This window comes from Saccopteryx leptura, chromosome 1, assembly GCF_036850995.1.
Source record: "Saccopteryx leptura isolate mSacLep1 chromosome 1, mSacLep1_pri_phased_curated, whole genome shotgun sequence".
In the NCBI taxonomy this organism is placed as follows: Eukaryota; Metazoa; Chordata; class Mammalia; order Chiroptera; family Emballonuridae; genus Saccopteryx; species Saccopteryx leptura.
In genome coordinates this window covers 354957296-354982100 of record NC_089503.1, presented here as the reverse complement: position 1 = coordinate 354982100, position 24805 = coordinate 354957296, and the positions used below count along the sequence as shown (strand labels likewise).

The 24805-nt window shown below is 36.5% G+C and overlaps 1 protein-coding gene across 1 annotated transcript in view; it reads right to left on the bottom strand.

Moving 5' to 3' along the window:
* Window positions 1-24805, bottom strand: part of LMBRD1 (LMBR1 domain containing 1) — a 125353-nt gene that overhangs the window by 36415 nt on the left and 64133 nt on the right. The window contains exons 9-14 of the mRNA XM_066359100.1: window positions 16714-16866; window positions 8149-8213; window positions 7711-7813; window positions 7203-7307; window positions 4258-4407; window positions 2921-2999 (exon numbers count right to left, since the gene is read on the bottom strand). Of these exons, the coding sequence (XP_066215197.1) occupies window positions 2921-2999; window positions 4258-4407; window positions 7203-7307; window positions 7711-7813; window positions 8149-8213; window positions 16714-16866 (655 nt within the window). The remainder of the gene's footprint in view (window positions 1-2920; window positions 3000-4257; window positions 4408-7202; window positions 7308-7710; window positions 7814-8148; window positions 8214-16713; window positions 16867-24805) is intronic.

Below are 24805 nucleotides of genomic sequence, written 5' to 3'. Positions count from 1 at the left end.
AGTAGAACTGGAAAATCAAGTATATTTGTTTATATTAGAAATATTTTTCTTCAGCAAAAAGAGGTATTCCTACCATATCTATTTTCCTATCTTTTGTTCTTTTCTCCCAGTTTTAGACTCGTCTCTATTTCCCTGTGCACCCCAGACTCTGTCTGGTCACTACTCTCTCCCTCTCAGCCTGGCCTTTGCTTTCACTCCTCCTTCAATCCTTCACCCCCTGCCCCAGACAACCTAAGCACTGATGGAGAATAATCACACCAGTTGTACAGAGTTGTTCAACAGAAATAAATTGAAAACTTCATCTCTGTCCCTTGACATATTTATCTACCGCGAACTCATCTTCAGCCAGATCCTTTTTCTATTCACCTTCACGGCCTATCAAAAAGTTTTGCTACTTTTTTCAATTTTGTGCCCACACCCACTCAATTCACAGCAGATGACCTAAGGTTAACAATTCACAGCAAACTAAGATAAACATACAGAAACGCCGACTTCCTGCCCACCCTCACTGAGTCCATATCAGTGCTTCCCTTCCTTGCAATCTAGAGAAAGCATTTTGTCTTGCTTGATATTAATACCATGCCCTCCAAAATTGGATGATATTGGCCCATCATTCATCTGTTGGTATTTTTCTTTAACTACTGGCACTCCATTAGTTTTAACCCACCAACCCTAAGCCTCTACTAATCTTTTATTTTTTTTAAAAAAAGTCCATGACCCTAAATGTCTTCTCTAGTTTCCATCCAATCTCTCTCAGTCTCTATTAAGAATTCCTATGAAGACTAATTTTCTACAAAGACTAACGTAAACTCAGTCACTGCTTTATATTCTTTTTTACTCACTGTCATTAGTATTTATCTCCATCATTAACATTTTTCACACTTTTCTCTGTACCCTCTTTATCTGCTTTGCCCTTAGATTTTCCTCAGAGTTCTGGTCTCCAAACTCTTTTCACTCTCTACCCTCAGAATTCCTTACACATACATATCAAATCTCCATCTAAAAGTTCCTGAGACATCTCAAGTGAACTAATCATTTTTTACACTTTTCTCGAATGTCAGCATGAATTTTTATCTCAGCTTGGTAACACCAAAATTTACCCAACTATTCAGTAACAAGAAGGCCATTCTAGAACCTTCTATTTCCCTTGTCACTGCTCTAGATCCAAGCAATAAAAAAAATTCTTTAAATTAACCCCATAAATTTCTTTCTTCGTTCCACACCCTCATGATCACTATTTACTTCAGGCTTTCACTATCTCTTACGGGTTATTATCAATAGCTCTCCCTGGCAATGACTCCCTACTGATTTCTATACTCTGGTCTCAATTCCTCAAATCTACTCTCTATATAACTGTTATAATTAAGTTACTGAAAATAAAGCCGATCATACCATCTACTTTATTGTTGAAAACTATTAGCTCTTCAGCTACTTTCCAAGGCCTTTTGTGATCTGGCACCTAACTATGTAACCTCACTTCCTCCCTCTCTCCAATGCCCACCAGTCCCATATTTTAAAAAAACAAATCAATGTTTTATTATTATTATTACTATTACAAAACAGTGTTTTAAATTATCTTTCACACATACCCATACAATTTAAGGTAATTGTATCTGTGCATTTTGTTCCTTTGCCTACAACAGCTGTATCTTCCTGCACAAACCAGATAAGTCTATAACCCCGCAGTGCAGCCCTGGTACCCCATTTCTGAAGCTTTTCTGTTTGAGATTCCACTGCGATCTCCTCCAGGTAGAGTTCATTACTTTTTCCTCTGGGCTATCGCTGTGTTCTGTACCTATTCCTGTCATTCCATCACATTCTATAGTTAACCCTGTTAAAAATCTCAGAATTTATCTTGTTCATAATGACAACCCACGAATGACTTATAAAGAAATAGACTATATTTGACACATTACTTTACCTTGGTATATAAGCATTTTGAAGGCAGAGTAGAAAAACCTTTGCAAATTTTGAAAGAATTAATCAGGACAAAATGTATATTCAAAGGAAAAAAATCCCACTAACATACAGAAAATAGTGATTCTCTAGAACTCAGACAGGTTAAGAGCACAAGATCACAGAGTTTTTCTCAGAATTCATACAAAATACTTAGCATACTGCCTGAAACACAATTATATTTTCTTAGAAGTTACTGCTATTATCATTAACATTATTAACTAAAGTGACTGGACTTGGACTAATTAAAAGTTATCCTTAGTCAAGGTACTTTTGATCTTGGTCCTAAAAATTAGAGATTTCACCAAAACTCGAGAGTTTTTCAAGAAAAAAAATAAGTTATTTTAAGAGTGATTTCTTCTAGCATGACCAGGCGGTGGCGCAGTGGATAGAGCGTTGGACTGAGATGCAGAGGACCCAGGTTCAAGACTCTGAGGTCGCCAGCTTGAGTGTGGGCTCATCTGGCTTGAGCAAAAAAAAAGCTCACCAGCATGGACCCAAGGTCGCTGGCTCAAGCAAGGGGTTACTTGGTCTGCTGAAGGCCCGCAGTCAAGGCACATATAAGAAAGCAATCAATGAACAAGTAAGGTGTCGCAACAAAAAAATTGATGATTGATGCTTCTCATCTCTCTCCGTTCCTGTCTGTCTCTATCTATCCCTCTCTGACTCTTTCTCTGTCCATGTAAAAAAAAAAAAAAGTGATTTCTTCTTATACTAGTAAATGTGATAAATAGTAACTACCTTTATTACTTCATAAGTAAGTAATTTATAATGGCCCTTTCCCTAATTAAAATCATCATCACCAAGAAATTCTATTGAAGAGACTTACCAATTTCTCCTTGCTAAGTTTCTTTGTCACCATATATTAAAAAAAATGCATCAAATGATCAATTAACAGAGCAAATGCAAGGCGGTTCTTTTCTCAGACTTATACATTCTACAGCAGCTGAGCAGGCTGCCTTACCTTCAGGGGCATCTGCATCGCATCTCTTTGGCACAGAAAGGGTTGAATTGCCTTTATGGTCATCATAAGTTGAATTGCTCTGAAAGATGAACATATGGTTAAAACGTAACTAAATTAAAAATTATATTTTCATTCAAAAGTAATCACATTAACTTTATATTCTGTTTTTTATTAAATTACATTTAACAAATATTCTAAAAGGTAAATTTTAAGATGAATCACAACTCTTTAGGTCCTGTATTGAACAATATATAGCTTCTTCCCAGAGAAAGAGCTTACTCATATTTGCACAGTAATACAAGTAAAGAATATCTCTGGTCCATGCAAAAGCACATCTTACTTCATTCATTCATAGAAAAATGTTTACAAAGCATGATCTAGTGAAGTAGGTGCAGGTGATGAGACAAGAAGAAGAGGACAAACAGGTATCAGAAATAAGATATGATTCAGGGGATCTTCCAGTATTTTGTTTCCCAAACTCCATCATGATCGCTCCACCCACATTGTTACTTAACATTTTTCAATGAACTAACTTTTCAATACTTAGCAATATAATAGATAGCATTGATTGATGTTTTGTGTTTCTAATTACAAGTTGAAGTAAAAAATGGAGGATAAAGTACAGATAAAAAAAGAAGTGATCTGGTGAACTAGATTAATAATGAAGGCTCTACGAAAGCAAAGCTTGAAATGGACCCTGAAACATGGATTTGATTTGAATTGTTAGAAAGTAGAACAAGAGGTATTTTTAAAAAAGGAAACAAACTAAACAAAGCTTGAATCAGATACAGTAAAAATATTTTAAATTGTCAAAAAACCCAAACTAGTTACCCAATTACAACTAGGAGCCACAGCCAGCTTTTGAAAGATTAACATCAAGAGATCAGTGTTACAGGTAAGAGGATACCTATAGCATGTTAAAAGAAAGCCCAGTTACCCACAAATAAATACATAAAGCATCTCCTGTGTGATTTGTAGTATTATAAGCAGACATAGTTTGCTCAACAAAACTTTCTGGGGAGCCATATTAATAAAATTACTTAAAATGTTATCTTAGAGGCAATGTTATGGGTTTTAATAAAGTCTGAGATAAAGCTCAGTTGCTTAGCACCATGGGATTCATTAAAAAAACATTTTAATGAAATTCAGTATGTTATTTAAAAAAATAACTTGTATGAAACAAATATAAATATGTTAAAAAATGGAGTGAAAAAGTTTTACCAATATTAATTTTAATCTAATGAGCTAATGTGTCAGCCTTCAAAAATTAAAATTTGCTTTTAAATATCAGTATCTTTAACATATCAAAATAATACATTTTTAAAGTTTGTACTTACCTCTATTAAGTAGTTTTGGCTTCCATACATTACATACTGGGGAGCAAGGCTGTAAATCATATAGCTAGTGTGAAGGACAATAAGCAGAAGTATCATACAAAGGAATAAGAGTGCCTGGGGCCTGGTTCTACCTCTTCTGATTTTATATAACTGGAAAGAAAAGGACAGTAACAGTATTTCAGCAACAGGCTTTCTCTGTAAGGCACTAAGCCCTGCTCGTGCGTTAGGGGTGATAAAAGAGTTCCATCAACCATTTCTTATTTCAAAATAAATACTAAGAATTCTTAGTCATTCCAAATAACTATAAGAATGGTAAAGACAATTTTCTCCCTATAAAGCTTTTAGGTTTAGATTTGTTTATTTTTAAATCATAGAAAAGCATCTATATTCAAAGGAGACTGTAAATGGTTCATTAAAAATCGAGGCCCAAGAGAAAATACCGGTATTAAATCATCTGTTTCCAGACAAATGTTCTAAATTTATTATGCAACAGCATCTGTTAGAAGTTCATAGAGCTAAGAAGAATTGTGTACTACCTCTAAATCTATCGAAAGATGAGAAGAATTAGCCCTAGTCAGTTGGCTCAGAGCATCTAACTGGCATGTGGATGTCCTGGGTTCGATTCCCAGTCAGAGCACAGGGAGAAGCAACCATCTGTTTCTCTACCCCCCCTACCCTCCATCTTCTCTCTCTCTCTCTCTCTCTCTCTCTCTTTCTCTCCCCCCCCACCCCCCGCAGCCATGGCTCAATTGATTCAAGCACATTGGTGCCAGGTGCTGAGGATGGCTCCATGGAGCCTCTGCCTCAGGTGCTAAAAATATCTCAGTTGTAAACATGGCCTCAGATGGGCAGGGTACTGGCCCCAGATGGGGACTGCCGGATGGATCCCAGTAGGAGAGAATGCAGAAGTCTGTCTATCTCCCCTCATCTCACTTGGAAAAGAAGAATGAAAAAAAAAAAAGGTGAGAAGAATTATTTTAAACTATTAGTATTAGTAATATATTTGTGGTTTTATGTAACATTACTGCACAAGAACATATCACATGTTTATAAATACTCATTTCTATGAAATACTCATAACAACCTCATACTGTCATAAAATCTAGTTTGTGAAAATTTATAATAATCTGAGTACATATCTTATGTACCTACACTAGAGAAAACTAAAACATATGCTAACAAATACAAAGAATCAGGTAGCTTGCTTCATTTCAATGGCAGAAAACTTTTATTTTAGAAAATAAGGTATCATCTATCTCAGGGGTCCCCAAACTACGGCCCGCGGGCCACATGCGGCCCCCTTAGGCCATTTATCCAGCCCCCGCTGCACTTCTGGAAGGGGCACCTCTTTCATTGGTGGTCAGTGAGAGGAGCATAGTTCCCACTGAAATATTGGTCAGTTTGTTGATTTAAATTTACTTGTTCTTTATTTTTAATATTGTATTTGTTCCCATTTTGTTTTTTTAGTTTAAAATAAGATATGTGCAGTGTGCATAGGAATTTGTTCATAGTTTTTTTTATAGTCCGGCCCTCCAACGGTCTGAGGGACAGTGAACTGGCCCCCTGTGTAAAAAGTTTGGGGACCCCTGATCTATCTGTTTTATTAGTAGATTGTGGTACAATATAGAGTAAAAGAATTCTAATTTTAAATGAGATGATGATATGATCCCATAAAATTTTACATTTCCCAGCTTCCTTTGCACCTATTAATGGTTAGTAGTGATAAAATATTAAACATTAAAAGAAAAGTTGAAGCCCACTGGGGATTTCTGGGGATGTCCTGCTTCTTACAGTGTCAGCCCTTCCTCCTTTCTGCCTTTTCCTTATGTAACATGGACAGGATAAATGGAGCTACAGCTGCCATATTACAATAATGAAGGAGAAACCAAGAGAAGTACAGAGATACTGAACTTGACATTTTTGATCTACTAAAGCAATATTAGATTTTTTTCACCATAGCAAGAAGTCATTCATTAGTTCAAGCTACTATTTAAATGGTTTTTCTTTTACTCACAGCTTTAAGTAGTCTCTATTTGATACAGCTTCATTTTAAAATGCCTTTTTTTTTTTTTTTTGACAGAGTCTGAGAGAGTCAGAGAGAGGGACAGATAGGGACAGAGAGACAGGAAGGGAGAGAGATGAGAAGCATCAATTCTTTGTTGCAGCACCTTAGTTGTTCATTGATTGCTTTCTCATATGTGCCTTGACCGGGGGCCTAGAGCAGAGTGAGGACCCCTTGCTCAAGCCAGCGACCTTGGGCTCAAGCCAGTGACCATGGGGTCATGTCTATGATTCCACGCTCAAGCCAGTGACCTCGGGGTTTTGAACCTGGGTCCTCTGCATCCCAGGCTGATGCTCTATCCACTGCACCACCGCCTGGTCAGGTCATTTTAAAATTCTAAATTTAACTCCAAATGAGTGTAAGAAAATAACCCTTTCTCTAATGATACAGTGATCTTTAACTCCTAGTAGAAAGGACTATTTTTTGAGCTCCAGTGTATCCATTTGTGCTTCAGTGTGTTTTCATGCAGCTAAACACTAATGAAAGTATATAATATAAATTCTAGAGCAGAGTTGTTTTTAAACCTCGGCAGTACTGACATTATGGGCTAGGTAAGTCCTTGTTGTCAGAGGCTGCCCTGTGCACTACAGGATGTTTATCAGAAACCCTGTCCTCCACCCACTAAGTGCCAATAGCGCCCCCCCTAGTGGGAGCAACTGAAAATGTCTCCAGACCTTGCCAAAGGTATCCAGGGGGACAAAATCACTCCTGTCTAATAAACACTGCTCTAGACAAAAGCTTTTTATCTTAGCATAAAGTGAAAAGCTAATTTTCCATAAATTTTAGTATATATTTACAACTTCTATATAATCAATCTAAGGTTATATTCAATAATTAAAATAAGGCACAAAATGAGGAAAATAATATTGTAATATATACTCACTCTAATCCAAAAGAACCATATGCCAATATTTCTAATCCCCGCCATTGAAGTAAAAATAAAGTACATAATAATAATTGTTATAAGAACATAATCAAGAGGGAAAACCTGAAAAAAAGATAAAAGTAAATTCAATACACAAACAAGGCTCTACAAGTCATATAAAATTAACTAAAACTTCATTACTCTTATTTAGCAAATGTTTAAAATATCAACCCTGACTTACATTAGACTACTATAAAAATACAACCACAACAAAATCCCCATAATACAACTACCAAACTATTCCCAAATTGTTTAGTACCATTATCCTAAGAAAAATTCTTTAACAAATTAAGCTAATAATTAATAATCCTTAAAGCAACATATCAGTGTAGAAGTTATATATAAATAAAAAGCTAAATCAGCAGAGGGCAGAAGCTACTGCCAAGTATTAATAGGTTTCAACATAATAATTTGACAGTTGTGAGAATGTTTGCTAGAATATAAAATGACTGTTTTTTTAACTTACTGTTTGTAGTAAAGGCAAAAGCATATTCAGTGGATTACTCAGATTTGTTCCAAAAATTACAAAACCAGAATCGATTCCAGCTGAATGAAGAGCTTTATCCAAACTAAGACAAACAAAGTTATAGAGTGATTTTATAAATTATATGACCACGTTTTTAGTTAATTCATAATTAAGCATGCAAATTCAACTGAGTCAAAAAAACCTCGAATAACAGACCTCACATAAATATCTTACAGATATTGTTCAATTAATAAAGAATAAAGAAATACTATCTATTATTGGAACTTTTTAGTCATTCTTTGAGTTAATGCTGTAGAACACTTCAAGTAAAATAGCTACTTAAGATGAATAGACAACATTAATGGAATTCAGCATGGAAAATGTGTAACATCATAGGATTTATGTAAGTGCTTTAGAAAATGTGTCTAGTTTACTTACTTTGATAGAAAGAGAGAAATTACAAACAGCAATGCAACTAAGATGAAAAATATTCCCCAAATGATCTAAAAGGAAAAAGAGTATTAAAATATAGTTCTAAAAGTTGATATTAAAAGCATAAAACCATTATGTTCAATATGAGTTGCTAGTATATGACCATAATTTAACTAAAATGATCCAAGAACATTTTATTTTGTATATAATCTTAGGCATTTGTCATTGAAATTTTCATTATGACATTGAGAACACATATATAAAACAGATAAAGGATTTAAAAGTCTTCATTTGTGTGTAAACATGAGACCCTTTGCTAGGTCAAAAAACAAGGCTGATATTCAGTTACATATAAATTTAAAAATTAATTGAAAAGTTCAGACTAATAGGACTGTATTAAGACCAATATACACACATACAAAACCCAGAACTGTTAAAGTCATCAGGTTTTAGTTTAACTATAGTAAAATATGGAATTTGGAACATTTTCCCATAGAATTACAATGTGTATATATATATATAATACTTACTATATATGCATCTATATATACTGTATATGCCAATTATATATACATAAAAAATTTTAGCCTGACCAGACGGTGGCGCAGTGGATAAAGCATCAGACTGGGATGCGGAAGACCCAGGTCTTCGAGACCCCGAGGTCGCCAGCTTGAGTGCGGGCTCATTGGGTTTGAGCCGGGCTCACCAGCTTGAGCCCAAGGTGGCTGGCTCGAGCAAGGGGTCACTCAGTTTGCTGTAGGCCCCTGGTCAAGGCACATATGAGAAATCAATCAATGAACAACTAAGGAACCTCAATGAAGAACTGATGTTTCTCATCTCTCTCCCTGTCTGTCTGTCCCTCTGACTCTGTCTCTGCCAAAAAAAAAAAAAAAAATTATCACAGCCCAGAAAAGACTATATAACTGATAATATTTCTGAAATAGAATACTAGCATCACTAAAGCTGTGAGGTAAAACCATGTTGCTGTGGAGAAATATGTTAAGCATTGTAATTGGTAGAACATATTTCCTTCTACTATATAAACCTTGTATTAGGGAAGGTAGAAAACTAGCAAAAGATTCTTGGAACTTGGTCTCTAAGAAATAAAATTTCAGAATAAAAAAAGGGGTGAAACCTATGTTACTAAAATCTAGGCTCTTTTTTTTCTTGACATCGTCCCAAGTTCCACAAACAACTAGGCCAGGATTACTAAGAAAATACATGTATTAGGTAAGCTGTGTGCTGGCATGAGTTATACTGCTGTTGGTTATAAGTTCAATGCTGATGAATCAACAATATACATGAAAAAAGTTGTTCTTAAACACAAACACACACAAATCAAGGTTATGTACTAATCAGCCGATGATTTCCAAGTTACAATCCAAGGGTTTTTATGTACTCCAGCTTTACTGCTGTACTAATGTTCAGATGGTTTACATAATTTACAAGTGGGTTGTATAAACTTCAATATCAGTATCACAAACTTACTGACAATCTACAAAGATCTTGTAGGTTATACAAACTTTAATACTCAATTATTTTCAACATAAAACACTCCAAAATATATCAATTTTAACTTAAATTAAGAAGCACTACACTAAAACCCAAAATATACCTCTCAAATGAAGGGTGATCAAGTAAAAATTTGAAATGTCCGCTTATACTTTCAATAAAATATTTAATAAGCCTATTTTAGAGTTAGAGTCAGTCATTGCCTTTAGGTATTTTCACAGTGTGGCCTAAAACTTCACATGCTTTAAGTACTATTATCTGAAGAAGGAAATTTAAACATAATTCACATTTAATTTCAGAAGGTTTTAGGATGACAGAAATATGACTAAAGAAAAATGAAAATATTTCTACATACCTTGGCAACAACTATGTACTGTCAGTGTATAATAAAATTGTATTTTGCCAGAGCAGGTGGTGGCGCAGTGGAAAGAGCATCAGCCTGGGACACTGAGGACCTAGTTTCGAAACCCAAAGGTCACTGGCTTGAGCTCAGGCTCATGTGGCTTGAGCTTGGGATCATCTAGCTTGAGCATGGGCTCCCCAGCTTGAGTGTGGGGTCGCTGGCTTCAGCATGGGTTCATAGACATAACTCATGGTTCCCAACTTGAGCCAAAAGGTTACTGTTATGAAGCCCAGGGTTGCTGGCTTGAGCAAAGGGTCACTGGCTTAGCTGGAGCCTCCCGGTCAAGGCACATATGAAAAAGCAATCAATGAATAGCTAAGGTGCCACAACTATGAGTTGATGCTTCTCGTCTCTCTCCCTTCCTGTCTGCCTTTGTCTGTTCCTTTCTCTCTCACAAATAAATAAATAATTTTTAAAAAATTATATTTCACTGCTTGCTTACCTTATAAAATTTAGTCATGTTAAGGTTTGCTTATTTCTTAGGGGTTTGGGAGAGAAGTAGGGCAATCAGAAATTTTTTTTTACCAGTTCTTTGTTATGGATTTTCTTTAAATAAACAAACATTTATTTAAGTATGTGTACATGAACAATGGATAATTTGAAAGGTAATTTAAGGAAATTCCATTTCTCTAACATAAAAAAGAATAGTTAGGAATAAATTTAAATAAGAAGGCAAATAACATACACTGAACACTAAAAAATACTGCTAAAAGAAATTATGAAAAATATATAGAAAGACATATTTATGGATTGGAAGGTTTAATATTACTAAATGACAATACTATTAGAAGTAATCCACAGAATAGATTCAATCACTATCAAAATCACACTGGTGTTTTTGCAGAAACTTAAAAACCCATCATTACATGACTCACACATCCTGATTTTAAAACTTACTACAAAGCTACAGTAATCAAAACAGTTTTGGTACTGGCACAGAGATAGACTTATAACCAATGGAACTGACCCCATAGATAAATCCTCACAAAATGTTCAAATGATTTTTGACAAGGTTTCCAATCCCATCCAATGGGGAAAAGATTATCTTTTCAACAAATGATGCTGAGAACAGGACATCCACATGCAAAAGAATAAAGTTGGACCCTTTCCTTTCACTATACATAAAAATTAACTCAAAATAAAGATCTAAACATAAGACCTAACCCTATTAAATTCTTAGAAGAAAGCTCATCACGGCATTGGATGTAGCAACATGGAGGAGAGATAACTACTGTCTGCTCTGCAAGGCGGACCTGGGCTGGAAGAGAGACTGCTGTCAGCCAATCCCTCTCAGAAACTGTGACTGCAACCGATGTCTATTCTGACATAGTCAGCGCCCTTCCCTTATCTCCTGCTACGTGCTGGTTCCTGAAACAGGCTGTTGTCCTGACCTGGTCAAGCATGTAATTTCCCGTACTTTATAGTATTCACGTGCTCATACCAGGGATTATCCCCCCATTTTACCTTATACTTCCTTGGCACCTGCCAAGTGATGCAGAGATTCATTTCATTTTGAAGCCACCCAGGACAGGCCTCGTATGTGAGTTTCCCTTAATAAACTCTATTAATTACCAGGATGCAATGGCCAGCCTCTTTCTTCAGCCTTGCCCTGCTTTCCATTTATGAAGGCAGACTTTAAGTCTCAGGGCTTTTCTTAGCGTCTGCGTGTACTAACAGGCAAGTACACATGTATACGTATACACACACACACACACACACGCCCAGATATATATAATAAGAAGTATATATAGTAAAATATCAAGTTATATTTCAAACCTAATGAACCTGTAGGTTAGCAAGGCCAATCAGTTGGACAAGCTCAAGGTATGCCCTTATGCCCTCCTGTCAGAGGAGAGTTTAATCAAATATTTAAAGAACATTTTAGAATGAACATTTAGAAATGTGTTCAGTAGTATATATAAATGCTGTTTTAAGGAGCTATTAACATTCTAATTAGATGTTTATTTTTGTAAGTGCCTTAAACACAAAACTAATTTTCTCCATTGAATTCCATGACAGTTATTTTTAAGAAGTTGAAAAACACTAAGTATAGAACTATAACAACAGCAGCTGCAATTTTCTGAACTCTGTACATTAAAAGGTGATGCACAGCATACATATATTATAACTCCACTTTAAGGATGAGAAAATTGAGGTTTGGAAAGGTGAAGGGAAAAGAGGTTACATAGATTGATAAGGATCAGAACAAGGACTCAAAACAGCAAAGTCCATGCACTGAACCCTCGTGCTCTGAAATGAGATGTGCACATCGTAGGGAATGCATGGCCATGTGAAACCACAAGATCAACAGGCATCTCATGAAGATCTAGTCTTAGGGAAAAAATGTAGAACTTTTACATTTGCAAAATTTTAAAATTTAATATATCTTATTAATAAAACAAACATAGAGTATAGCATGGAGTAAAGGGCAATACTGCTACAAACTTTTGAGATAGATGGTACTTCAAAGAAATTTTGTACCAGGCACTTCTTACCAGTGTTAAATCACCTTCAGTATATTCTGAGCACTGAAAAGAGGTGAGTGGAACTGTATCTACCTTCTTCTACTAGAACTACTTGGATGCTAATGTTTAAGAAACACTAAGAGCACATGGCTTCCTGGTTTTTGTTTTTTTCTTGTTTTTCTGTTTTTTTCCGAAGTTAGAAGTGGGGAGGCAGTCAGACAGACTCTCGCATGTGCCTGACCAGAATCCACCCAGCATGCCCACCAGGGGCGATGCTCTGCCCAGCTGGGGAGATGCTCTGTTGCAGCCGGAGTATTCTAGGGCCTGAGGCAGAGGCCATGGAGCCATCCTCAGCGCCAAGGCCAACTTTGCTCCAATGGAACCTTGGCTGCGGGAAGGAAAGAGATAGAGAAGGAACAGGGGAAAGGTGGAGAAGCAGACAGGTGCTTCTCCCGTGTGCCCTGACCAGGAATCAAACCTGGGACTTCCACACACCAGCCAGGGCCGGCTTCCTGTATTTGAATTAATCAACTGTGGATAAACCCAGAAATAATGAGTAATAAATAATTTCTATATTTCATTTAAACAACAACAAAAAAAGTATTTATCTCTTGGCATTCATGTTAAGCCCTCAATTACATAACAGTAAGTTTGTATTTCCAGATATTTCCTTCAGTGTCTCTAGTACTAATTATTACTAACTACTCCTAAGTCAGAACTAGATAATGGAAAGATAGGTAAGAATTTAGATAAATATTTTGGAATAACATAGTTATATAGTAAAAGGAATAAAAAATAAACTGTATTGGAGGTTTCATCCAGTGCAGTGAGAAAAAAAAGCAACTGGAAATCTTAGTGGTCCCTCGTCTATCGTGAGGGTTTGGCTCCAGAACCGCCCATGGTAGTTGAAAATCTGCAAAGTAGCAACCTCATATTTTATTATTTATATATATATTTTAAGGCTTTATAAACCCTCCTCACTCTCTCATAAACCTTTCCCACACTGTTATTAACCTTTCCTACTCTTATAAACACTTACTACACTCTTAAACTTATGTAATATTAACCACATGTAAAATTCTATATGGGTACTCACCAGTGAAAACTAATATGTCTTAATATTTTGATACTGTTTTCAATTTTTTAGGCTAGAAAATGCTTATTTTACTGCAAAAATAATTTTAAAAATATAAAAATACCTATACACCGCAAAATCCCACGATATAGTGAAAAATCCGCAATATAAAACTAAATATATACAATTTAAAAATCTGCAACACAGCCTGGCCAGGCGGTGGCGCAGTGGATAGAGCATCGGACTGGGATGCGGAGGACCCAGGTTCCAGACTCCGAGGTCACCAGCTTGAGCACGGGCTGATCTGGTTTGAGCAAAAGCTCACTAGCTTGGACCCAAGGTCGCTGGCTTGAGCAAGGGGTTACTCGGTCTGCTGAAGGCCAGCGGTCAAGGCACATATGAGAAAGCAATCAGTGAACAACTAAAGTGTCGCAACGAAAAACTAATGATTGATGCTTCTCATCTCTCTCCATTCCTATTTGTCCCTATTCCTCTCTCTCTTCCTGTTTTTGTAAAAAAAAAAAAAAAAAAAAGATATTACTTCTCTCCATTTACCTATAGCTTCCAAGTAATCCCAACAGAAATTGCCATAAATGCGTTATGCAGTTATGAGGTGATTCTAAAATTTATATGGAAATGCAAAAGTTTTAGTATAGCTAAAACAATTTTGAGAAAAAGCAAAACTGGAGAACTTATACTACCTGATTTCATGACTGATTTGAAAGCTCTAGTAATCAAATTTTAGCACAAGAGCATAAATATCAATAAAGAAGAGTCCAAAAACAGACCCACACACATATGTGTGTGCATATATAATCAATTGATTTGTCAAACTTGCCAAGGAAATTCAATGAGCAAAGAACAAAGAATAGTTTTGGAAAAAAAAATGGCACTGATATCCATATGGAACATAAAATAAGCCTTGACCATTAGATCATACCATCACATAAAATTATCTTAAAATGGACCACAAACCTAAATACTAGAGCTAAAATTATAAAATTTCTAGATGAAAACATAGGAGAAAATGTTTGCTATAAAAACTTTAGAAACATCTCTTTGAATGAGCGTTAAGAAAACAGAAAAGAAAGCCACGGACTAGAAGACAACATCCACAATACCTTTTTATGACAAAGTACTTGATTCAGAATACATAAAAAAATTATTGCAACTTACTCAAAAAACAAAAACCTACTTTTTAAATGGACAAACAAGCATTTTAGAAAAGATAAAGAAATAGCCAATAAGAATACAAGATGTTCAATATCATTAATCATCAGGGAAATGCAAATTATAACCATAATGAGATACTACTACACACCCATTAGGAAAACTATTACAAACAGGAGTTGACAAGAATATGAAGAAATTAGAAATCTTATATTGCTGTGGGAATGCAAAATGGTACAACCACTTTGGAAAATACTTAGGCAGTTTCTTATAAACTTAAACATATATTAAACATTGGGCCCAGCTAGTCTACTCCTAGACAATTAATTACCCAAGAAAAAATAAATGAAATGAACACACTTATCTACACTACGATTTATGCACAAATGTTCACATCAGTATTATTCATAATAACCTCAAACTGGAAACAACTCAAATCTACTAACTACTAACAAGTAAGTGGATAAACAAAAGGTGACACAGACACATGTTGGAATGCTACTAAGCAATAAAACAGAATGAACCGCTTAAAAAATGCAATATGGATGAATCGCAAAAATAAAAAAGCCAGACAAAAGACTATACACTCCCCATTAAATTTTAAAAAGATTATGCATCCATGATTCCCTTTATATGACATTACAGAACACATAAAACTAAACTATAACAACAGAAGTGCATTAGTGGTTGTCTAGGGTCTGAGCTCAAGGAAGCAGGGGGAGACAAAGTAACTTTTGGGGGGTAATATGGATGTTCTATAAATACATATTTGGTAAAAATCAATCTGCACATTTAATGAAGTTGATTTAAAAACCCTTCTAAGCATATGTTCAGTTAAATGGAACAGAGCATGTTTAAAACAACGCAGTTAATGTTACAGACTGGTTATAAATATTTATAAGAAGCTACAAACATTTAGGATTAAGGTTGGGGAAGGCTTCATCATACCTTTGGTACTATGAAGACAAATCACTTTGGGGAAAAAGGATTATGGTGAGTCTTTAAAAATCTTATTCTAACAGAAGGGTAAAATAATGATACACAGAACTAATCATGGTATATTTTTGAAAAATTCTTTTAGAAGAAGAGCTTTTGGGGGTGAGCAGTAACTGCATTTCCTCATTTCCTTTCTAATTATAAGAGGAAGACAAAGCAGCATTAGAATTCAATCTGACTGATCTCTGATGGGATCTAAAAAATACTTTTTAAAAAATTTAGCCAAAACCCACTTTCTAGATTCATTTTGCCTAACTTTACTTAAACCAGTCTATTTACTGCACTTTCAGAAATTATTACTGGCATTATACACGTAAGGTATGCAAAGCTCTGGTGTTTGAAATGTCAGACAGAAAATGGGCACATATGGAAGTCTGTGGCCAACAGTTCTAGCTACTTTTTAGACTTAAGGTCTTATTAAGATAACCTTGATTCCATTTAAATAATTATGTTTAAATGACACAGGCCCAAGAATTCAATGCTAGCAAATATGCTGCCCCCAAAAAACAAGTAATGGTTTTCCATCTCAAATAATACATTTTTACATAGTTTTAACCACATATCATCTAACAATTAAGCAAACTCAATTACTTTTCAGTTGGGGCTCCTAAGTAAGTTGTACTGAGTCCCAGGTCTCCTATTTATAGAAAAATACAACTTGCAAAATATACTAACTGTACACTACATTACTTATCTATATTTATATTTCCCAAACAAGTCTGTTGATTACACAGAGTACACTTGCATTACACAGGAGTAAATAAAGTTCAAAGTATCTTGCCCAAGCTACCAAAGCACAGAACTGTGATTCAAAACCAGATTATTTTAACTCAAAACCCATACTCTTAAGTACCAGCTGTAATGACTCACAAGGAGAAATCAAGCTCTCTGAGAGGTAATATATAAACTTGGAAAAAGAGTGACAGCATTACTTTTAAAATGCCATTTACCTTCAGGGGCCGCAGAGCGCCACAAAGTTTTGTCCAACAGCTGTTTTCAATGAATTCTAAGTGCCTCTCTCTTTTCTTAAGTGTTCGTAACCTTTCTTCAAGTTGTTTTAAGGAGCGTTTATCCCTGGCTGGCAAAGGTCGACCATCTTTGCTCTGCAAACAACAGAACAAAAATAAAAGTTTCTACCATTAAGATCTTAATAAAGTAACCCATCAGAATTAGTAGATCAGGCAATGCAAACTTTTTAAGGTTAGTTGTGACTCCTTCCACAAATTTACAAATCGAAAATAACTGACAATTTTGATGTGACAGTACACATATCTGAATCAAGGTCAGCATCAGAATGTGGATGTATGTACATTTAATACTGAACTTCCTCTTAGTCCCTGTTTTCCAAATATATGGTAAAGTTACGTGGAGAGAATATTTTTAAAACATATTTTTATGGGATACTTCATGTAATGTGTTCAGTTATTCTTGCTCCCCCCCCCCCCCCGAACCCTTTCATCCTTTACCTGAACATACTTGGCCCCACTCCTCCCCTCCCTCTGGTCACGTGACTGTACTGCAGTGTACCAGAACTGACGCTCCCCAGGCCCTCGTTCACACACCAGCAGGGATGTAATACTTGTATGTGGTACACAGAGGTTTCTGTAACAGTTGCTAAGAACTGGCACTTCCTTATTCTCAAATTACTTTTTCTTTTTTGGTGCAACTGAGTCATGTTTTCTCTTGTCAACCTATGCTAATTTCCATCTATTTCTATGTGATGCTTACTATTACCACGAGCATATCTTTCTCACAGTGCAGGGCCTCACAGATACACTCTGCACTTCACTCCCCTGCCCCTAAGCTTTCAACTGGATACAATAATAAATGACAATAATAAGACAACTCAAAGTACAAAAAAGGTGAAATGTAAAATTGCTTTATTAGAAACAAGAAAAATATTTACACAAGATTGCATTTTTAAAATGTAAGGACATTAGAGATGAGAATGTTAATATCCCTATTAAAATTAAATAGATTCTTAGCAGATACACAATAAATTGCTATCCCGCATATCCTAGTTCAGCCTCAGTCTAAACGCATAGATATAATGAGACAATACTGAACATGCTTTAACAAACAGGTTTACACAGTTACAGTGATCTCTTGACATTAGGGCACTGCCATGCTCTTCTGGAACCAGCCTTTCCCTTCCTCCTCAACTTTACCATGCAGAATAATCACTTGAAATGTTTGTTAAACCAGTATTTCTAAACATTACCCCCAAGAAAATATGATTTGGTAGGTCTTGGATGGGGCCTAAATTTGCATTTCTACTAAATTCCCAGGAGATGCTGATGCTACTGGTCCAGAGACCATACTTTGCCTATACTGGGCTATATTTAGTCAAGTACATGAGATATTATCAAAATGTATCTCAAAAAAGGGAACCTTATGGAGGGCTAGTTTCTGAAGGACAGAAGAATAAAATAAATACTCCTTTCTAGAAGACAGATCCAGGGAATATTTCAGTTGTGTGATATGAAAAAGGGTCAGTACTTTAGATCTCAACCATAACCGCCACTCTAATATCAAAAAGACACCAACAATGAGGTAGTTTTATTTCTCTGCTGGCTTTCAATATGTCAGGAAGAAAGATTAGTGAACTGGCTTAAAGAGCCCGTGAAAACAAACTCAAGTCATCTGCCTACTTGGTGAATGCTTCAGTGAGAGAAGGATGGATGTCCAGTCTGCTTTGTCAATTGACTAAACCAATATAAAAATAATTTTGGTCAGAGAAACAAACACTAGGATGGAAACCCAGCAATTACCTAATTTGGGCAAAAAAATGAAGATATAAAGTTGTATATAAATACATACGATTTGTCAGCCCTGGCCAGTTGGCTCAGCAGAAGAGTGTCAGCTCGGCGTGTGGAAGTCCTGGGTTCGATTCCCGGCCAGGGCACACAGGAGAGGCACTCATCTGCGTCTCCACCCCTCCCCTTCTCCTTCCTCTCTGTTTCTCTCTTCCCCTCCCGCAGCCGAGGCTCCATTGGAGCAAAAGATGGCCCGGGCGCTGAGGATGGCTCCATGGCCTCTGTCTCAGGCGCTAGAATGGCTCCAGCCTCAGCGGAGCAACGCCCCAGATGGGCAGAGTATCGCCCCTGGTGGGCTTGCTGGGTAGATCCCAGTCAGGCACATGCTGGAGTCTCTCTGACTGCCTCCCCGCTTCTAACTTTGGAAAAATACAAACAAAACAAAACAAAACAAAAAACATACCATTTGTCTAAAAAAATAAAAGTAAAATGTAAAAAATTTCTCTTTAACGCTATTCCCAATTACCACTCCCCTTCCTTATGGTTATCACTGTGACAATCAATGTCCTTCTACACATTTTCTATGTATTTACACACACATATATATGCAAATACATTTTTTGTTGTACTGTATATAATAGTTAACATTTCTTTTTTTCTTTTTTTTTAATAATTTTATTTTTAATGGGGCGACATCAATAAATCAGGATACATATATTCAAAGATAACATGCCCAGGTTATCTTGTTGTTCACTTATGTTGCATACCCATCACCCAAAGTCAGATTATCCTCTGTCACCTTCTATCTAGTTTTCTTTGTGCCCCTGCCCCTCCCCCATTCCCTCTCCCTTTCCCCCCCCCCCATAACCACCACACTCTTATCAATGTCTCTTAGTTTCACTTTTATGTCCCACCTACGTATGGAATAATGCAGTTCCTGGTTTTTTCTGATTTACTTATTTCACTTCGTATAATGTTATCAAGATCCCACCATTTTGCTGTAAATGATCCGATGTCATCATTTCTTATGGCTGAGTAGTATTCCATAGTGTATATGTGCCACATCTTCTTTATCCAGTCATCTATTGATGGGCTTTTTGGTTGTTTCCATGTCCTGGCCACTGTGAACAATGCTGTAATGAACATGGGGCTGCATGTGTCTTTACGTATCAATGCTTCTGAGTTTTGGGGGTATATACCCAGTAGAGGGATTGCTGGGTCATAAGGTAATTCTATTTTCAGTTTTTTGAGGAACCACCATACTTTCTTCCATAATAGTTGTACTACTTTACATTCCCACCAACAGTGTATGAGGGTTCCTTTTTCTCCACAGCCTCTCCAACATTTGCTATTACCTGTCTTGTTAATAATAGCTAATCTAACAGGTGTGAGTTGGTATCTCATTGCAGTTTTGATTTGCATTTCTCTAATAACTAACAAAGATGAGCATCTTTTCATATATCTGTTGGCCACTTGTATTTCTTCCTGGGAGAAGTGTCTGTTCATGTCCTCTTCCCATTTTTTTATTGGATTGTTTGTTTGTTTGTTGTTGAGTTTTATGAGTTCTTTGTATATTTTGGATATTAGTCTCTTATCTGAGCTGTTGTTTGAAAATATCACTTCTCATTTAGTTGGCTTTCTGTTTATTTTGTTATCAGTTTCTCCTGCTGAGCAAAAACTTCTTAGTTTGATGTAGTCCCATTCATTAATTTTTGCCTTCACTTCTCTTGCCTTTGGAGTCAAATTCATAAAATGCTCTTTAAAACCCAGGTCCATAAGTTTAGTACCTATGTCTTTTTCAATGCACTTAATTGTTTCAGGTCTTATGTTTAGATCTTTGATCCATTTCGAGTTAATTTTAGTACAGGGGGACAGACTGTAGTCCAGTTTCATTCTTTTGCATGTGGCTTTCCAGTTTTCCCAGCACCATTTATTGAAGAGGCTTTCTTTTCTCCATTGTGTGTTCTTGGCCCCTTTATCAAAAATTATTTGACTATATATATGTGGTTTTATTTCTGGGTTTTCTATTCTGTTCCATTGGTCTGAGTGTCTATTTTTCTGCCAATACCATGCTGTTTTGATTGTCGTGGCCCTATAATAGAGTTTGAAGTCAGGTATTGTAATGCCCCCAGCTTCATTCTTTCTCTTTAGGATTGCTTGGCTATTCGGGGTTTTTTATAGTTCCATATAAATCTGATGATTTTTTGCTCCATTTCTTTAAAAAATGTCATTGGAATTTTGATGGGAATTGCATTAAATTTGTATATTGCTTTGGGTAATATGGCCATCTTGATTATATTTATTCTTCCTAACCAAGAACAAGGTATATTCTTCCATCTCATTATATCTTTTTCGATTTCCCTTAACAATGGTTTATAGTTTTCATTATATAAGTCTTTTATATTCTTTGTTATGTTTATTCCTAAGTATTTTATTTTTTTTTGTTGCAATCGTGAAGGGGATTGTTCTTTTGAGTTTGTTCTCAATTGTTTCATTGTTGGCATATAGAAAGGCTATTGACTTCTGTATGTTAATTTTGTATCCTGCGACCTTACTGTATTGGCTTATTATTTCTAGTAGTCAGAGGATGGGAGATAGAGAGGCAGACTCCAGCATGTGCTCTGACCAAAAACCACCTGGCAACCCCTATCTGGGGTCAATGCTCAAATCAACCAAGCTATCTTCAGTGCCTACAGCTAATGCTTGAACCAATTGAGCCACTGGTTGCAAGAGGGGAAGAAGAGGGAAAAGGGGAGGGAAGGAGAAGCAGCTAGTAATTTCTTATGTGTGCTCTGACCAGGAATCAAACCCAGGACAAGTGGACAGATGCTGACACTGTATCTATTGAGCCAACCGGTCAGGGCCAATTTTTATTTATTTACTAGCTGTACCCGGGCACGTGTTGCTGTGGCTCAGTCTGGTTAAATGGAAAATAAAAGAGAAAGCGCACATTTCTAATATTTTTAATTTCACGATGCTTGTGGGTATACAATATTTTTTTGTTGTTCCATTGTCTGTGCAGATATAGAGATTGGATTGCTGACTCTAGAACACGCAACATATAATTGTCCATGTGAAAAACAATCTGTGTATAGATCTAAAGTGCACAATTCTAAAGACTGGCCCTGAGCTTTGTTGATGGTGACTGCAAATGCCAATCGAATTAGGAACTGCAATCTCTTAACTTGAGATGGCACATCTGTTGGAATCATAGGAATGCGAGGAATGAGGACATCTTCACCTTTGAAAGGTCCTGGCAAGATTGTTGCTTCTACGACGTTGCTCATTAATTTTTTACAGTGCACAGACCCAAACACTTCATGTTTTACCATGAAATCCATCACCGATTTCAGCTTCTGTCTGAAAACACGTGCTGTGATGTCATGCCTATCCACCAGCGATTGCCCAGGAAGTAAGAGCTATTGTATATCATCCCAAGCTGAATTGCATGTGAATATAATAAGTCTGGATGCCCATAGTGACGAACATACGCAATTGCATCTTGAACATACTCATACATATGACGTGGAGTGCCTGTATATGAAGATGGTAAAATTGTTAGTCTTCCAACGTTAGTTGTATTACCATCATTTACAACTGCATCTTGCAAATGAATGTATTCTTCAGAGCGAAGCCTGGTCTGATTCAAACAGATGAATATCAAACATTCTATTTCGATTTTTGCATACATATCTACGATGTATTGGTGAAACAACTGACGACGTTTCAAAATGTGATTGTCTTCATTCTTTCAAATCACTAATTGGTATGAATAATAGTTCATTGCACTGTATCTCATATTTGTTTCTTCACCACTGACTGGATTTATCATCTTAATGTTGAAGTGATATCCATTGACACCATCCCAAAAAATGATTGGATATTGCAGGGCATCATAGCATCGATGAGTTTCTGCAACTTTTGTCAATTGGTTGTTTCTCTGATGAAGAACAATATCTCTAGGTTGGAATTGATCTCCCACTATAACAACTGCCACTTTGTCTATAGTTGGAGCATTGAATCTTCACACATGTTCTCCAACAGCCGTTTTGTCAGAATGAATAACAATCTTGTGTGTATCTGATGGCATCATGTCAACTGCTGTTTTGAACAAATGCACTAAATTGTTTTTTTCGTGAAGAAGCTCTTGCAGTTGGGAAACAAACCTTTTTATGCTGGTAGAAATTCCACAGTGTGAATTCAATTCATCATTGCCATCACAGATGAAATACATTTGTAGGAATTTATGTTGACCATCTGGGAATGGAATCAGGGAGCTGGCTTTATGATAAATTTGTCCTTTCACTTTGAAAGGTGGCATGAATTGCGCTGTTACGACTTCTGCGCTAAACAACATCATTTGGAAGCATGAGTGCTATTTCCTGATGTTAGATAGGAAATGCTTTGATTCAGCGGTATATCCAACAAGCAAAGTTTTTAATGGCTCTGGCAGTTCTCCAAGATGAGGCAGTTTAATTTTTCCAGTGGCGCAACATATTCCTTTCGTTTCTCCATTAAATTTCAGAGCCTTGCAATAAGGACACACTTCAGTCATAGTGCCAATGAGAACATGCCAGCTCAAACTATAATCATCAGCTGGGTTGTACCGGAATGCAAGGCGATTGTAATCGCATCATTGCTGAGCACAGAGTCGTGTTTGACGCTGATCTGCTGTTTCTCGTTGATGTCTTTCAGCCACTCTCAGCCTGTCACGTTCATTCTGTTGAGAATGAAGCAGATCTGAAGCTGCAGAACGCCATCGCCATGCTCGCAACTGCAACCGTGCATCCTCAAGTCTGACTGCATGTAAATGGATCGTAAATTGGAAACATTGAAATGGAATGGTAAAATATTTAGTATAGTGTGTGTTGCTTCTGCGTCCAACAGAAGGCACTTTTTTTTAAAAAAAAAACCATGTTTTTATCTGTCATAGGCGTGATATCTGTATCTGTAAAATAGTAGGTATATAAAAAAGAGCGCGTATTTGAATGCAACATTGTATCAAAATTTCAAAGCAATTGGTGAAGAACTTGCGGAGATTTAAGATTTTGAACAAATGAACATTTACATTTTTATTTATATAGATTTTTTATCATCATTGACTTTTGGGATATTTCAATATGACTTGAAGAAGTTCTCTTTACATTGAGATCATTAGGTTTTCTGTTAGCTTCTTGTATTTGTATAAGTACAAGTCCAGTTCCTTCCTCAGGTTTGAGAATTTCTCATCTAATTTTTCTTTAAATAGGCTTTCTGTCCCCTTCTCCCTCTCTTCTTTTTCTGGGATACCCATTATCCTTATGTTGCCTTTTCTAATGGAGTTATATATTGCTCACAGATGTCTTGTGTGTTTTTATCTTTCTCTCTTCTTGTTCACCTGAATTATTTTTAATTTCAATCTTGTAGCTAGTTTATTCTTCCATATCCTCTGCTCTATTTCTAATTCTTTCTAATGCATTCTTTATCTCATTTCTTCAGTTTTGCAGATTTTTTTTTTTTTGGTAAAATACTTCTGTTCATTAATTTTACTCCTGAGCTTACTGGCCTTTCTGATATTTCTTCTGATTTTCTTCATGATAGCTATTTTGAATTCTCTATCATTTAGATAATCTGTAATTTTCAGTTTGGTTTCTGGAGAATGATCATTTTCTTTTTGCGACACATTACCATGATTATTCATGGTGCTTCATGGATTGCTCCCCTGCCAGAGCATCTGAAATACCAAGCACCTTATTTAAGTACAGCTTTATTTACTCGAACAATTCAACAGACTATTTAGAGGCCTTCCCTTTGTTTTTCAGTAGGTAGCAATAAAGCACAAGGTTTTATTTTCTTACACCTGAGCTGGCTCTAGTTATATCTGAGAGCCAGCAATTCTGACCTTCCACTGTATTTGCCAGAGATGTTACAGGTGTCCTCTCCATTGCTTGTGCCTCCAGGGTAATTGGTGCCTTGATGCTGCCAGTGTCACTGCAATCATGGTTTCACTATAATCACAAGCTTCGCCACCAGAGTAACCAGGACGGCATGTGCCCTCTCCTGCATCCAGTCTGGGTCTTGGTAACCACTGCCATGGCTACAGGATCAGGTGAGGTGGGAAAGCAGGGTTGCAAGCCCTACCACCACTGCTGCCCAGTTCCCTGTGGCTGCTGGCAACAATGTGGCCAGGAAGTCCCATGTACTGTCTCCACTGCTGCTGCCAAGCTCTCCGGTGGTGCCAGCACTACCACAGCAGGGTAACAGAGCCAAAGTCATGGGCGACAATGCAGCTTATGTCTTCCTTTTC